The following is a 14,901-nucleotide window of genomic DNA, read 5'->3' as shown; positions in this document are numbered from 1 at the left end:
CGAAGATTATTTGTTTTATTAATTAGAAGAGGGATTTCAAGCAGTTATTTGGCGTTAGTAGATTTTAAAATAAAATTCGAAAAATTTGTGGCGACGATTAGTAAGAAAATTTAACCAATGTACGTCAATTTCTTTTCAAAACAAAATCCGGAACATTCTTTATCGATTAAAAAACTTTTGTTATGTTTCAGCAAGAAAATTAAATGTAAAATAATTCTAAAAAGTAATTTTCAATACTCATTTCTATTAAATTACTTTCTTTTTTTAAAGCCCTGAACAGCCTATTGTTGATATTTTTAAAAGTTGTTTAAAGATTAAAATACGGAACAATTTGTTATGGATAATCAAATTATAGTGACGCATTGTCAAAGAATATAAATGTAATATTAGTCAAGTATGCGATTTCAAACAACCATTTGACATAATTCATTTTTTATACAACAATATCCGGAACATTTTTACAGTTAATGAAATATAAGTCAGTATAGAGATTTAGTTTAACATTTATATGCTATTTACATAAAAAAAACGGAACAAAATATTATTGATTATGTGTTTTTGCAACGTTTAAGTATGGAAATTGAATGTAATATAGGTTGGCGTTGATTAGTTTTGCACAAAAACATCCGGAACAATCAATTGTAGATACTTAAAACTATTGAGATGTTACGGGAGGAACATTAAAGGGTAAATCAGATTTTCAATATCTTTTAGTGTTATTTTATTTTATCTAAACTTGACGGACAGACCGACCGACAGACAAAACGCACAAAGATAAGCCTTTTTTATTCTGATGGGGGGCACTAAATAAAAAATAAATAAAATCTGATTATTTTTAAAATTATGAGGGAACTAATAGCACCAAGTCTTGCAGATACTTGTTACGCTACTGCACAAAAGTCGCTGCATAAAAAGTCCATTTTAAAAAATGTGCTTGTTATTTACATACAAAGTGCATTCTTAGCCTTTATAAACAAACAGAAATGTTTTCTTTTATATTAAGCAGCTAGTTGACCAGAAAAAAAAAAACACCTTTAACTAATATTCTAATATTCATTTTTGTTGTGAATATTCCTTGTACATTTTATAAATGACTTAGTGATACTGAAAATACACATATAGACACTATACAGTGTTAACATAATGTAACAATGCCTTTCTTACATTTACGTAATTGTTTTAAAATTGGTGTATTTTTTAATGAAAACATCGCTTACATAATTACTTTTGTAAACTAAACGGTTTGCTTTTAGAAAACCAAAAGTAGCCGTATCACCTAAACTTTCAAGCCACATCGCATGGTGAAATAATATTTTTCATTTCTCTTCTAGTTTACGAGATCTGAGTGTGACAGACGGACAGACGGACATTTTGCACAAACGTAATAGCGGCTTTTCCCCTTACGGTGGCCGCTAAAAAGCAACTAAAGTATTGTAACATCTCCTTGTTTTTTGTTTTTTTTTTGAGACTTTTTTGGTGCCATATTACATGTGGCGCCCTGGGCATGAGGCACCCACTTATCCCTATGATAGTGAGTTATTATTATATATTACTTTTAATATGTATATTGAATACATTAATAGATAACAAATAGATTGCTTAAATGATTTACGCCCAGTAGCACTAACACCTATTGTTATGAAATGTTTTGAAAAATATATGCGTAAACAACTTGTAGCAAAAGTCAATAACAGCCTAGACCCTCACCAATTTGCATACAAAGCAGCTAGAGGAACTGAGGATGCCATTCTATTGCTTTTGGACCAGCTTTATAAGCATCTCGATATACCCAAAACATATACACGAGTCCTCTTCGTAGATTTCTCCTCGTCTTTCAATACCATACAGCCACATCTAATGATAAACAAACTTAACTTAAATGTAAGCCCTAACGTACAAGCATAGGTTCTAAACTTTTTAACCCAACGGCCCCAGTATGTTAAAGTCAACAAAATTTATTACAATTCAGGGATGCATATATAATTTTCTATCTATCTATCTATCTATCTATCTATCTATCTATCTATCTATCTATCTATCTATCTATCTATCTATCTATCTATCTATCTATCTATCTATCTATCTAATCTAATCTAATCTAATCTATCTATCTATCTATCTATCTATCTCTCTATCTATCTATCTATCTATCTATCTATCTATCTATCTATCTATCTAATCTAATCTAATCTATATATCTAATCTATATATCTTATCTATCTATCTATCTATCTATCTATCTATCTATCTATCTATCTATCTATCTATCTATCTATCTATCTATCTATCTATCTATCTATCTATCTATCTATCTATTTATCTATCTTTCTATCTATTTATCTATCTATCTATCTATCTATCTATCTATCTCTCTATCTATCTATCTATCTATCTATCTATCTATCTATCTATCTATCTATCTGCTAGTCCTGTTCGCAAGGAATGCTGACTTTGAATTATTTTTTTTTCTTGCTCTTAATTTTGTAGCATCACATCATAATATTATAGAAGAAGCTTATGATTCATCAAAAACAACATCTCAAGGTAAAATCACCTTAATTAGAATTTCGATTATATATATGTGTGTGCATGTGTGTATGTTTATATTTATGTATGCATGTGTCACGATAGTGTCTGAAGATAGGACTATAACAATGCATCTATTCAAGTCAGAACTTCGTGAAAACTTGATCGAGCAACATTCTACAAAGCGGCTTAAACGATTTTCCTATAAATTTTAAAGTTATCACAGAGAAAAGAATTACTAGGCCATATGAGGAGAATTCTAGTTTGACCGTTTTTTTTTTAATTGTAAAAAATACAATGAATATATATTTGACTTGACTAGATTTAGAAAAAACAAACAGACATGTCTTAGTCAGTCATAGTGTTCCGATAATATACTATAATAGGGTATATTTAAAGCTGATTCAATTTTTATCAAAGGAATATTTAATCTTTACTAATATTTTTTACATGTATATTCTAGAAGTAGATCTAGATATAAACTAGATTTTAAGACATCTAAATCAGAAGTCTATGTCTAATATTAAATCTGGATCTATTATTGAATCTATAATAACACGCATCTGACGGTGTCAAAATGATGGGTTCAAAACACGTTTTTAAGCAAATATTATTATTTTTTTTACAAGCTGTATAATGGAGATATTTTCTTTAAAAAAATAAAATATTTTTTTTGTTCTACTCTGTTTAAGATACACGACAAAGTCCTGTTGGTGAAAGTTTTCCAAACAACCGAAATCCAGTTGTTCAAGGTATAAACTAATTTACAGAATAAAAAAATATAAAATACTTTTATTTTTATTTTGTAACTAGTGTTTCTTAATTACAAAGATTATATCTACTCAATCTGTCTGTCTGTTTGCCTATCTGTATGTTTGTCTGTCTCTATGCTATAAAATCGTACACGTTATTTCTTCCACGACCAATCTAGGGACAAATTAAAAGTTTGTACAATTATTTCTTGTACCTGACAAATCAAGAATTCGCAAATAAAATAACTAATTAATTAATTAACTATTGTTAATTGCATACGTTACATAATTCCCAGTTATACATTGTGTAGATAATTAACTACTTGTCTCCTAAAAGTTTCAAAATATATGAATATATAACTATAAACCGTTAAGACTTCTACTTTCATAAGCCATTCCTGGCACAGTGGTTGGTGCCTGAACCTGAGCTCAAAATGAAGTCGTAAAATATATTTTTAATATAATTCATTTACAAACAATCACGGTAACATTTATAGATGCCTCCTTTCTCTTTCGATCCCCCCTGCTTTCCCAATTGATCCAGAGGAGTGTTATGATCATTGCGCATTATGAAACTCACAATTCTGAAGTTATAAATAGTTAATAAGAAAAATATATAAAAAAATAGAAAAGAAAAAAAAAAACTTCCATTATAACAAATGACAATAAAATAAAATAAATAACAAATTTGCTCAAGCCTGGTATCGAATTCGTGGTGGGTAAATGTGATTCTCTAACGATTTTCCAAGAAAAATGGCAGTTTGTGTATATCGTCGGAAAAAGAAATGCTAGCTTATAGGCCGGTTGTGACATAATGGAGAGTTTACTATCTTTTTTATAACAATTTTGATTACAGGAGTGATTCCCCTTAAGAAGGATATAAAATGCCTTGCGAAGTGTGTTTAGTTGCTACTTGCTCCTAAGTTACCAGCTTGACCACTGGGTCTTTCGTCACAGACTCGTTTGAGATTCACTGTGAAATGAAGTGATTTTGTAATCACTTGATCATCTCATGCCTTTTTCACGAGAAAGTTCTCGGTCTGAAACTTCGTCGTCAGTTTCAGAGAACTTTTTCGTGAAAACCTCAGTCATTACTTGGTCCTTTGTAGAGTGTGGACGTGGATATATTTTACAGAGGGAGTATGTATATTGTAAAGTTTATTCTGAACATGGAGCTGTAACTATATTTTATGATGTTAATATCTGAGTGTTTGTTGTGACTTTGGGGCTGCATCAGCCAAATTATATGTATTCAATAAGCTTATTGTCTGCTACCAAGTATCAGTACATTGTGTTCGTTGTGTGAGTGGACACGACATGGCCTAAATTATGCCGATGTGCCTAAAGTCAAAAACTCAAAACTCAAACTCGTTGTGTGAGTAATAAACTCTAAGAGACATTCGAGTTAACAAGAAGCAAATAAACGCCAAGGAAGATGTGGACATTTCTACTAACTAGTAGTACAATATAACTACACACTCGTAAAACCCACTAGTTGTGTTACATCTGTATAGTTAACTTTATACATTTTGTTTTCTGTTAGTTATTGGTCTTGTGTCTTAGTATACTCGGGAGAAGTGTGCCCTGCTCTCAAGTGTCAAGTACAACTGCACAGTGCAAAGAGCATGCTGCCGCACCCCCTTATGCACCTCCACAGGAGTCTTGTTTTGCTATTCTTTAGCTTAATCGTTCCCGGAAACTTGTATATCTATCACTTCTAGTAAGCTAAACCTGTTTTTAGACGAATTCGTTTTATACTTATATCCTTTCATGAGTGATTGTCTTTCTACAGCTACTGTAAAGATCAAATGTATTATAATAGCCCCTGAACTTTTGTGAGATCCTTCTTGCTGTCTCTTCCAAAAGATATCCACTGCCAGATTTCCTTCTCTATGCCAGTGATACACATGGTTTAATTTTAAATTGTTTTTTTTTTCTTAAATCTTCTAACATTCTTTTTTTTTTCTTTCTTACAGTACAATATACTGAGGAGACTATTCCAAAACAAATTTATGAATCTTCAATTACTAGATCTCAAAGTAAGAATACCCAATTAGAGTACAGAATCATATTTAGGCCTATATTTCTAGAAATCAAATAATTCTAAAGTAAATCATTTTATAAAATATTTAAAAGTAGCAAAGCCAAAAATGTTGTATTAAATCGTTGGATATTGCAGTCATTACTTCATTGAGCTGGGGAGGGTCAGCGAGTGAATGGTTTATTGGGACTTGTTATAGGCGCGCGACGGCTTCGGCGCTAATGCTTGATGGACAGTTAAGACTGTCCAACAGTCAGCTCCGCATAATGTTTTGGTGACTTTGACGTCTTGTCTATCAGACTGTCTGACAATGACGAAGTCTTTTTGATGCCAGTGCTTGGACCTGGGAAGCATCAATGATGTCTTTTTTCTGTGAGGTAGCTGAAAAAGAGTATTTGCTATTGTCAGCACGTGGGCTGTGCACAATTCTAGTAACAATGCACCATTGCTGTTGCAGTGACCAATACCGTGTCTGCCTAGAACATTACTCCAGGTTTTCCAGTCAGAGCCTACCCTGACATTGAAGTCACCCAGTATTATGAGTTTGTCTTTTTTGGGCGTTTTGATTATTGCAGAGTTCAGACCCGAGTAGAAGTTTTCCTTGATGTTGTCTTGGTTGGACATATGTACTTATTAGAGTTGCGTGTCGCCTTGAGGTCAGCGGTAGGCGTAATGTCATAAGAATTTCATTTATGCCTTTTGGTAATCCTGCTAACTTGTTGACTAATTTGGATTTCACCGCGAAGCCAACACCAGCTTCACGTCTATCCTCGCTATTTTTGCCGATCCAGATAAACGTGTAGCCTGCGCCAACTTCTGTTAACTGTCCTTCTTCTGCAAGTCGCGTTTTACTCAGGGCAGCAATATCTACATTGTAAGTCTAAATTATCCGGGAGACTTGCCCGGATGTCCAAACTGGTGAGTAGCAAATATGGTTAGACATTCTTAATAAGAGAAGGAGAGATAAGCCAAGGAACATGACAACATGGTCGCCGATGTGGTAGACTCAGTCTAGCGAACAGAGAAAAAGGTTGGGTTTGGTGGTGAAATCGTGTCTAAAAATAAGAAATCATTTGGATGAAGCAAATAAATAATAATTAATGCTGTGATAAAATTGAGTGACTCTGTCAGCAAGCTTTTGACCTGTGACAGAAACATACACTGAAAATCTGCAACTGCTATTGTATTGTTAGGCTCACTGACGACATAATACCCCAGGAACGCCAGGATACAAAGATTTATGTTATTGTCTTATCTTTACTAATAATCTAATTATTGGTTTTGTAAAGCCTCTATTAAAATGCCTATTCTTTTATTCAAGGAACAAACTTTTACCTTCTGGTTGAATGTCTACTGAAGTATATTCCTCTTTACCACTTGTATAATATGAAACACTGACAATTATTGTTGTTTTAAGATATTTTCGATTTAAATAAAACTCTTCTCTGCTGTCAATTAAAACAAGAACAGGGCGGTACAAACATCGTTTGTACGTTACTCGGTCAGACTTTATCAACTCCACCCTTTGATCAGGAAACATGGAAAGGACCAAGATTGCTGTGTTTAGTCGCTGACTAATCTCTTTAAGTTGTGTCTGTTTTATTTATGTGTATGTTTCTGTTGTGTTTTCTTTATATGAGAAAAGAGTCCTTGTAATCACAACAGATTTCCATAAGGATCAATAAAGAAGTCTTATTCTTAGTCTTAAAGACTTTATTTCAAATTTTAGTAGCTTGTATAATATAAACAATAGTAATACAAATATTTTTATAAACATTATCTTAGAAAAACAACAACAAGAAGAAACGTTTGAATTAATAAATAAAAAAACAGCTTCCTATTTATTATAGTCTACTGTGTTTGTTTTTAAAATAATAATAATGAATATTTGTAAAATGAAGTTTTTTTTAATGAGAAAACTGCTTTCATTGTTAAGTTTTTAAATTAAATCTTTAAAAAAACCTATGAATCAAAATTTTGAAAGATTTAAATAGCATGATGTCAAATTTCAATATCTTTTTCAGTTTTTGTGTTCTAAACAAAACGGACGGCGGACAGACAGACCACACAAAACTAAACGCAGCTATTCCCCTTTCGGGGAATAAACTCACTCTGTCTGCCTGTCTTGTACAAATTTTGATCATGTTATTCTCCCACAGCCGTTTTAGAACTATGTCGAGACTTTGCACAATTATTTATTGTATTTTAACAAAGCATGAATCAATTTGAAAAACAAAACAAAAACAAACTAATCCAATTTGTCAATTAATTATTTTGTTTGATACCAAAAAGTGAAGTTAAGCATTCAGTATTAATAGACTAAATATTAATAGGCTAAATAAGTGGGGCTTTGTTTTCGCTGAAAAAGTGCATATGCTATTTAACCTTCGACCATTCTCAGATCATGGTGAAACTTGAAACAATTACTTATTGTACCTAACAAAAAAAGATTAATAATAAGAATAAAGATTAGTCAATTGATTATTGGTAATTAATTATTTTGTTAAATATCGAAAAGGGAAAAAAATTATACATTTTTAAGATTTATAGTATTAAATGTGGAGTTCGTCTTCAAAGAAATGATTTTAAGTATTTATTATAACCATATTTGTGTTTGATGATACATTTTTATCAATAAAATTCACTTGTTTAAATACTTATAGTATTTTCAAATGCATGTATATTGTACATATGGCGGCCATATGCATGTACATTTTTATTTTCTTAATACACGTTTTTTTGTTGCTTTTTATTTAGATTTCTAACCGCCTCGGATTAGAATAAAAGTATTTTATTTTATTTTATTTTATGTATTCTTTATTTAATTTTATGAAATGAATGAAATTGTTCTAAAAATCCAGATCCTGAAGAACCTTCTTCTACAAAAGAAAATGTTCCAAACAGAAGTATTCAAAGTAGGTTTTCTTTATCTTTGATAGTATATGATATATATTTCTAAAAGACAGATTATATTTCTATCTGGATTGTACTGTAAACTAAACTGCAACCAAGACTTTGAACAAAGCTTTTATGAACTCACTCTGTCTGTCTGTCTATCCGTCTATTTGTAAGTCAGTTAAAAAGTTAGTACACGTTATTTCTCCCACACCCATTCCCGGATGAAGTTGATACCTTGGCATAAACAAAACATAAATAAATGTAAAAAAACGTATGCAACTAGTCAATTACTTAATGGTAATACATTATTTCTTTTATACCAACAAGGGGAAGCGGAGAGGTTAAGTACTAACGGTTCCGGTTCCTCCACGGAACGCAAGGGTACAGTATAGGAATATGAAGTCCCCTCGTGGGCCCGGACTTCTGACTCTCATGGCATGGGGGGGGGGGAACATTGCATTGTCTCATGTGACCGTGAACTACGAACAAACGGATGTGATTAAATGATCATCCAGTTAATGGGGGCCTTTAGGCAGAAGGTTTGGGGAAAAGCTAATCGTTTATCCTGGCCAAGGGATAAAATCTTTCCCGGGTCAAAAGGTTAATAAAAGCGATAAATCTGGAACCTTTTTGGTAACCTGGTACCTGTATTGTTTTTAGGTCCACTGCTTGTCTCTTGCACTGAGGTTTCCTTTTATATCTCCATATTTAACTTACCCATTATTTTTTCCTTAGTAAAAAAAGTACAATTTGTATTATATTTGCACATAATATTTGGCTAGTCATTTATAGAACACCAAAACGTTTACCATATCCTCCCGTATGCCATTTTAATGAAAGCCAAAAATTCGAATATTAACATGATTATCATGACCTTTAACAAGATAAGCGAACGCTACACAACTGTGGCGATGCTGCAGTGCTTAGAGAGTTTGTGGATTTTTTTAGCAATATCATTAGTCTTAATGAGTTGCCATGGAAAATTTGATTTGATTTGTTTAGATTACTACTTTAAAAAATTAAAAAGCCTTAGTAGAACTTGTCTTTTAATTATTATTTGCTATATTTTTATTATCTTATTTGATATTTGTAAAACGTTTTAAACTGCTACATGTGTAGCTATTTCAGATCTTTCTACGATCACGACTGATGATCTCTATGAAGACTTTTAAGGATTTTAAGCAATGTTGTGGCATTGTAATGATACATTCGAACATATTTCAACATTTCGAAGGTTTGAACTATGCTATCCAAAGTGTATTACAAATATTCACAAAAATATAAATGGCATGAGTATTTTTAGATTTACAAATGTAACAAGTTCTAGAAAAAAGATTTTGTCAATTTATTACATTATTTTTCTCATTTGGTTATTGCATAATTCAATTCGTAGTTAGTGCTCTTTTTGTTTGGATTTCTATTTACTTTGTAGTTTGTTAGCAAGATCTGTTCATAATCTTTTGTACGGCAGCTATAATGGATTCCTTTTATTATTCATATGCAAATACATATGTATATATATTTATCTATGTATCTATAAGAGTAATGACAATTACTATATTATAATATTTTGTAATTATTTCAATATTTCATGACTTCTGTGTTTCAATATCTTAACATTTCATGTGTTACATGTACATTGTATGCAGTAGCGTCACTAGGGTCGATGTAACCTGGTACGGTAAGCTCAGGGTGTCACCCTCCTCCTCCTAACAACAGTCTCCAATCATTTCTCAAAAGTTGTTTCTAAATATGTTAAAATCTGTATCTATTCTATTTTAAATGTGATTGATCATGATATTTATCCATGGTTACTATATATATTAAAATGTAAGTTTATTAAATAAGAAACAGACTTAACATCAACTTAGACTTTAAAGACTTAAAAAATGGAAACTATTGAACATTGTGCTAACCTTATATAAACTTTTCCTTTCTCATCTAAAATATTTTAGAATCTAGACCAAAAAATGTTTGCTGCCCAGTTAATTATTTATTGGTCAAACTTTATCAGTGTTTCTGTACTTCAGAAACTCATTTTCTTTGGTTGTAGATTGCATCATTTATTTTAGTAAGAAATCGCTGGTTAAAAAAAATAAATAATAAGAAGAGGTGGACGGGCTGAATCTGAAGTGTGAGAAGGCAAATAAACTTTTTCCTTTGGTTTTTCGCTAGACAAGTTTTGTATCGCAACCCCTTAGTAAGCTGGGTACCTAAAAGAGGAAACCGATGATGTCTCACACAATGGGTTTCAGGAGACGTTTAAGAAAGTAATGAAAAAGAAAAGATACTTTAAGACATACAATTATGACAAAATTTATAAATATTCACACTATGTTAAGAATCGAAATGTACAAAGTGAATGTTCGTTAAAAGCTAGTCCGTTTCGCCTTTAGTTTTGTAAATATTGTTTTGTAGATAATTTTAAGTCTTTTGCAGATTCAAAAAAAATTGTGCTCGAAATAGTATAAGACAGGAATCAGCCCCCCAACCTCATAGGGGAGGCACCGTAAGCTTCGTCAGGCGTTTTCCTAGTTTCTGGGCTTAACATTATTTTTTTCCTGGCGTCTACAGCGCTTTTCTGCAGAGCCCACATATAAATATATATATATATATATATATGTGTGTATATATATATATATATATATATATCAAGGTATGTGTATCTAGCTTATCACTTATTTTTGTCTAGTTGTCTTTCTTTTTCCAAAGAACAATTCTTTTCCATTTGGGTGTCACCCCCCTGGTGGGTGTCACCCGGTGCGGACCGCACCCCCCGCACCTGCCTAGTGACGCCATTGATTTTATGTAAATACTACAAGAAATGCATCATTCAATTCAGAGCGTACTTACTTACTTACTTAATTTTGTGTACTCCCAGGGGAGCAAAAGGTCGCAACCACACCTCTCCACCGAACTCGCTTCTGAACAGCTTTCTTCATCTGTTCCCATGTCATTCCAGTACACTTAGCTTCACTGATGACTGACTTCTTCCAGGTTTGCTTGGGTCAGCCCACTTTCCTCTTTCCCTGTGGGTTCCAATCAAGTGCCTGCCTTGCAACATTGGTAGCTGGTTTTCACAGGGTGTGTCCTATCCAGCTCCATTTTCGTTTAGTGATGGCATGGTCGATGGGCTTTTGTCTAGTTCTCTCCCACTAATTGACAAAAGTTATTCACAGCACTTCTCTTATATTTACCCAAACTTTGCGGATGGGTTTGAGTTCTGGTTTCCTCGGTAAGGTAGACGTGGAGTTAAAGATTACAGTAGCTTGACCTGTAAGTTAATTGTGAAATTCGTTGACTAAATTTTTCTTTTCGAACCAAAATCATTTTAATTTTACCTTCATCCCGGTTCGAATCCTTGTAAGGACTGGGATTCTTAATTTCGGGATCTGAGTCCACCCAGCTCTAATGGGTACCTGACATTAGTTGGGGAAAAGTAAAGGAGATTGGTCGTTGTGCTGGCCACATAACACCCTCGTAAACCGTAGGCCACAGAATTAGATGGCCTTTACATCATCTGCCCTATAGACCACAAGGTCTGAAAGGGGAACATTATTATTATTTTCTTTTCACTTTCAACGGTCCCTTAACCTGATGGACGTTAAGGTGTTTACGGATGATCTATCGACCGTCTCTCTCTCTCTCTCTTTTTTTTTGGCTGTCATTTGGCAGGATTAGATTCTCTCTCATAGACGTGCCCGTCCATTCCTTAATGTACTCCTTCCATCGTATAGTCTGTCGTTCTCTCTCCTTCTTTTCTGTGGTATAGTTTCCTACGGAGAAGGTTTTACGAGCCCTGAAAATCTCATGATACTACACTTTACTTATGGTAGGAATGTTTCCAGTCATAGCATTTTAAAAATCTATAGCCTTTTACTATTATACATTTTAGTGTTGCAGGAGCATTTTGTTCTCTTGCATTTTATTAATTACTATTTTGTTGACAATATTTTTGTTTATGTTTTACTGGGTTTTTTTTTGTGTATCTTACTTTTCTATCAAATCTATTTGTAAGTGTTTAAATTGTCTGTATGATTGTTTTCGATATCATTGTGGAAATGATATAATTCGACTAACTCCATCCCCTCTGTTACGGTGTGTGTGTTTACGTTTTTACGGGTGGAAAGAGTTTAGAGATTGATTGTGAAGGATGCAACATAGGTGGCATTGTTATTATTGGTCTTAGTTAGAGGAGACGACTTCAGAACATGAGACTGAAAGGTTGTGCTTATGTATTGAGTAATATTTTGGTAAAAAAATAATATTTCTAAAGTCTACTACATATATTTCATCTCATACCAAATTGATTTTGTGAACTTTATAATAGAAATTATATTTAGTATTGTTCACAAAGAAGTTACCCAGGCTATTTCAAGTTTTATTAGTTATGATATAATACGCCTATACAGTCTGGTGCTACAAGTCAACGACCGTTAACAACAAGTGGTGTCAGAATTAACAGGAAGAATTGAATCACCCCCCTCCCCAACACTTGGTTTTGTAATAACTTTCTTTCTATCACCTTCTCTTCTCTCTCTTCTATTTTTTTTAACTCTCTACCTTCTCTCTTTCAACCTTTCTCTTTCTTTCTCTCTCTCTCTCTCTCTTTATGTATAAAAATATTTTCTTTGATACGTACATATCAGAATTATTTAAAATTTAGTATTGGATATGTTTCCCTTGATTAATAAACTTACTTGATAAAAAAAAAAACAGGCATTAATTATGTTTTAACATAACTGCCTTATCTTATGTGGTTAGCATTACGAAGTGTCTTTACAGCCCCAACTCTAGCACTAGCTCCTGATTCTGCCGATACGTTAAATAGTATCAGCGTTATATTTTCCCCCCCCCCTTTTTTTGAGATACCAAAAAATATCCGAAACTTATCAAATCAACAAAAGTTGCATCTATTCAGTTTTTGTGTACATTTTTAACTGTAAATAGCCAAGAACAAGGAGTTGACGCCTAAGCTGGTCTTTGAGGCGTTTCCGTGGGGCTCCTCTGTTACGTTGACCACCTTTTAGCTCACCAAAAAGGACTGCCTTTGGCAAACGTTCGTCTCCCATACGGGATACGTGCCCTGCCCAGCGTAAATGTCGGACCAAAAGAAGTCCCTCTATACTGTCCATACCGGCGTTCGCAATGATATGGCTGACATAGAAGAGAGCAACTGGTTGCATGCGGCCTCCTGAGATGAACTCCAATTGGTGGCAAGGCTGTAAGGATCAGTCCTCCCGTAGAGCCTTGGCGAGAAACTCTGCTGTTAGGCGTAGTGAATTTAAGCTCCAATATAGGTCAAGTAAATCTGCAGACAAACTACCCCGCAGCTCTCGGAGCTGCGGACACTCTTGCAAGAGATGCGTCACTGTTTCCACCGACTCTCCACAGTGTGGGCAACAGGGCAGTCAGAACGAGGTCACTCACGAAGGCCGCGGGATACACATTTGAGACCAAAAGAAAATCTGCTGCCGAGGACAAACGCAGACGGCGAAAAGAAAATCTAAATCGACCGCCTACGGACAACAGTTATGCTTGCACTGGATGTGTCAAAATATGTAGGTCACAGCTGGGACTGCGCAGTCACGGGAAATACTGCATTCCTCACTAATCTTTGGACAAAAAGACTAGCCTTATATATATAAGCCAAGAACATTATGTTATCCCACTTTGTTATTAAAAAAGATTTTATATCAGTGATTGATAAGTGTAATTTACGATTAAACTTAACAAAAACTTTTTTAATTTTTTCTTTTATTTACAATGCCAACAACACATAAGACACTAACATAAGTTTACGGTTAACACAACAGTTCATGTTAAAATTGTTCATAAACTGTCCAAACTTGACGATCACTGGGGTGTCCATTGTCCTTTGCTGAAGACGAACGAAGTTTTTGGGATTATTTCCTATGGAAGCCCAAAGATTCCAAGAAATATAAATTGTAATTCAGTACTGAAGAGATTACCTTGCCAACAACACATAGCTGTTATGTGTTTTCGATCTATGCCCAAGTTGTTTTTATAAGTCAAAAATGTTATATTGTGGGTAAATGGTATAGGTTAGTCAGAATGAGAGAATTACTGCAAATGGGTAGTAGTTAAATGTGATGTGGTTAATATTGATGTGGTAAGAAAATAAAGTTATATATATATATTTTAACGACAGTCTTCTGTGTGTTCTTTTTTAAAAATAGAAATGTGACAGTAGGATAAGATAACTATAAATAATGAATTAACGTATATTTAAAAACTGTCACATATATTAGAGCTTAAAAGATTTTGGATAATGAACGTGTATTTAAATAAATAAGAAAAGATAACTTTTATTGATCCAATCAAATGGAAATTCAGTTTGACTACGATTGACAACCTCAGAGTTACTACTGTACAATAACAATATAGATGCACGTACGAACAACATTCCTACACGAACAAAAACATACACACTCCTAAATATATGTTATAATAATCATATGTATTATATTTATATATGTCTATGTGTTATAATTTGAATATTACATTCGTATGTAAATGTCATACAGTGATTTGATGTGTTTCTGTTGTGTAAGACTATGTAATTTTATTGTAAGACTATGTACTCAGTTCATAGGTTTAGCCTGACATGTACACTAAATTCCACACACAAAAAGTACATAACTATGTGGCGGGGATAGTGAT

General features: G+C 33.2%; 1 protein-coding gene across 4 annotated transcripts in view; it reads left to right on the top strand.

The window, feature by feature from the left end:
- The window catches only part of LOC106080014 (uncharacterized), a 58,099-nt gene extending 43,716 nt beyond the window's left edge, over positions 1 to 14,383 (top strand). For all 4 annotated transcript variants that reach the window (XM_056009901.1, XM_056009900.1, XM_056009899.1 and 1 more), the window contains 5 exons: positions 2,488 to 2,544; positions 3,219 to 3,278; positions 5,255 to 5,317; positions 8,181 to 8,234; positions 9,337 to 14,383. In XM_056009901.1, coding sequence (XP_055865876.1) covers positions 2,488 to 2,544; positions 3,219 to 3,278; positions 5,255 to 5,317; positions 8,181 to 8,234; positions 9,337 to 9,389 — 287 coding nt within the window. In that variant the 3' untranslated portion in view covers positions 9,390 to 14,383. The remainder of the gene's footprint in view (positions 1 to 2,487; positions 2,545 to 3,218; positions 3,279 to 5,254; positions 5,318 to 8,180; positions 8,235 to 9,336) is intronic.
- The last annotated feature ends 518 nt before the right edge of the window (positions 14,384 to 14,901 follow it).

The sequence above is a fragment of the Biomphalaria glabrata genome, chromosome 14, assembly GCF_947242115.1.
Source record: "Biomphalaria glabrata chromosome 14, xgBioGlab47.1, whole genome shotgun sequence".
NCBI lineage: Eukaryota > Metazoa > Mollusca > Gastropoda > Planorbidae > Biomphalaria > Biomphalaria glabrata.
This window is presented reverse-complemented; position numbering and strand designations above follow the sequence as displayed.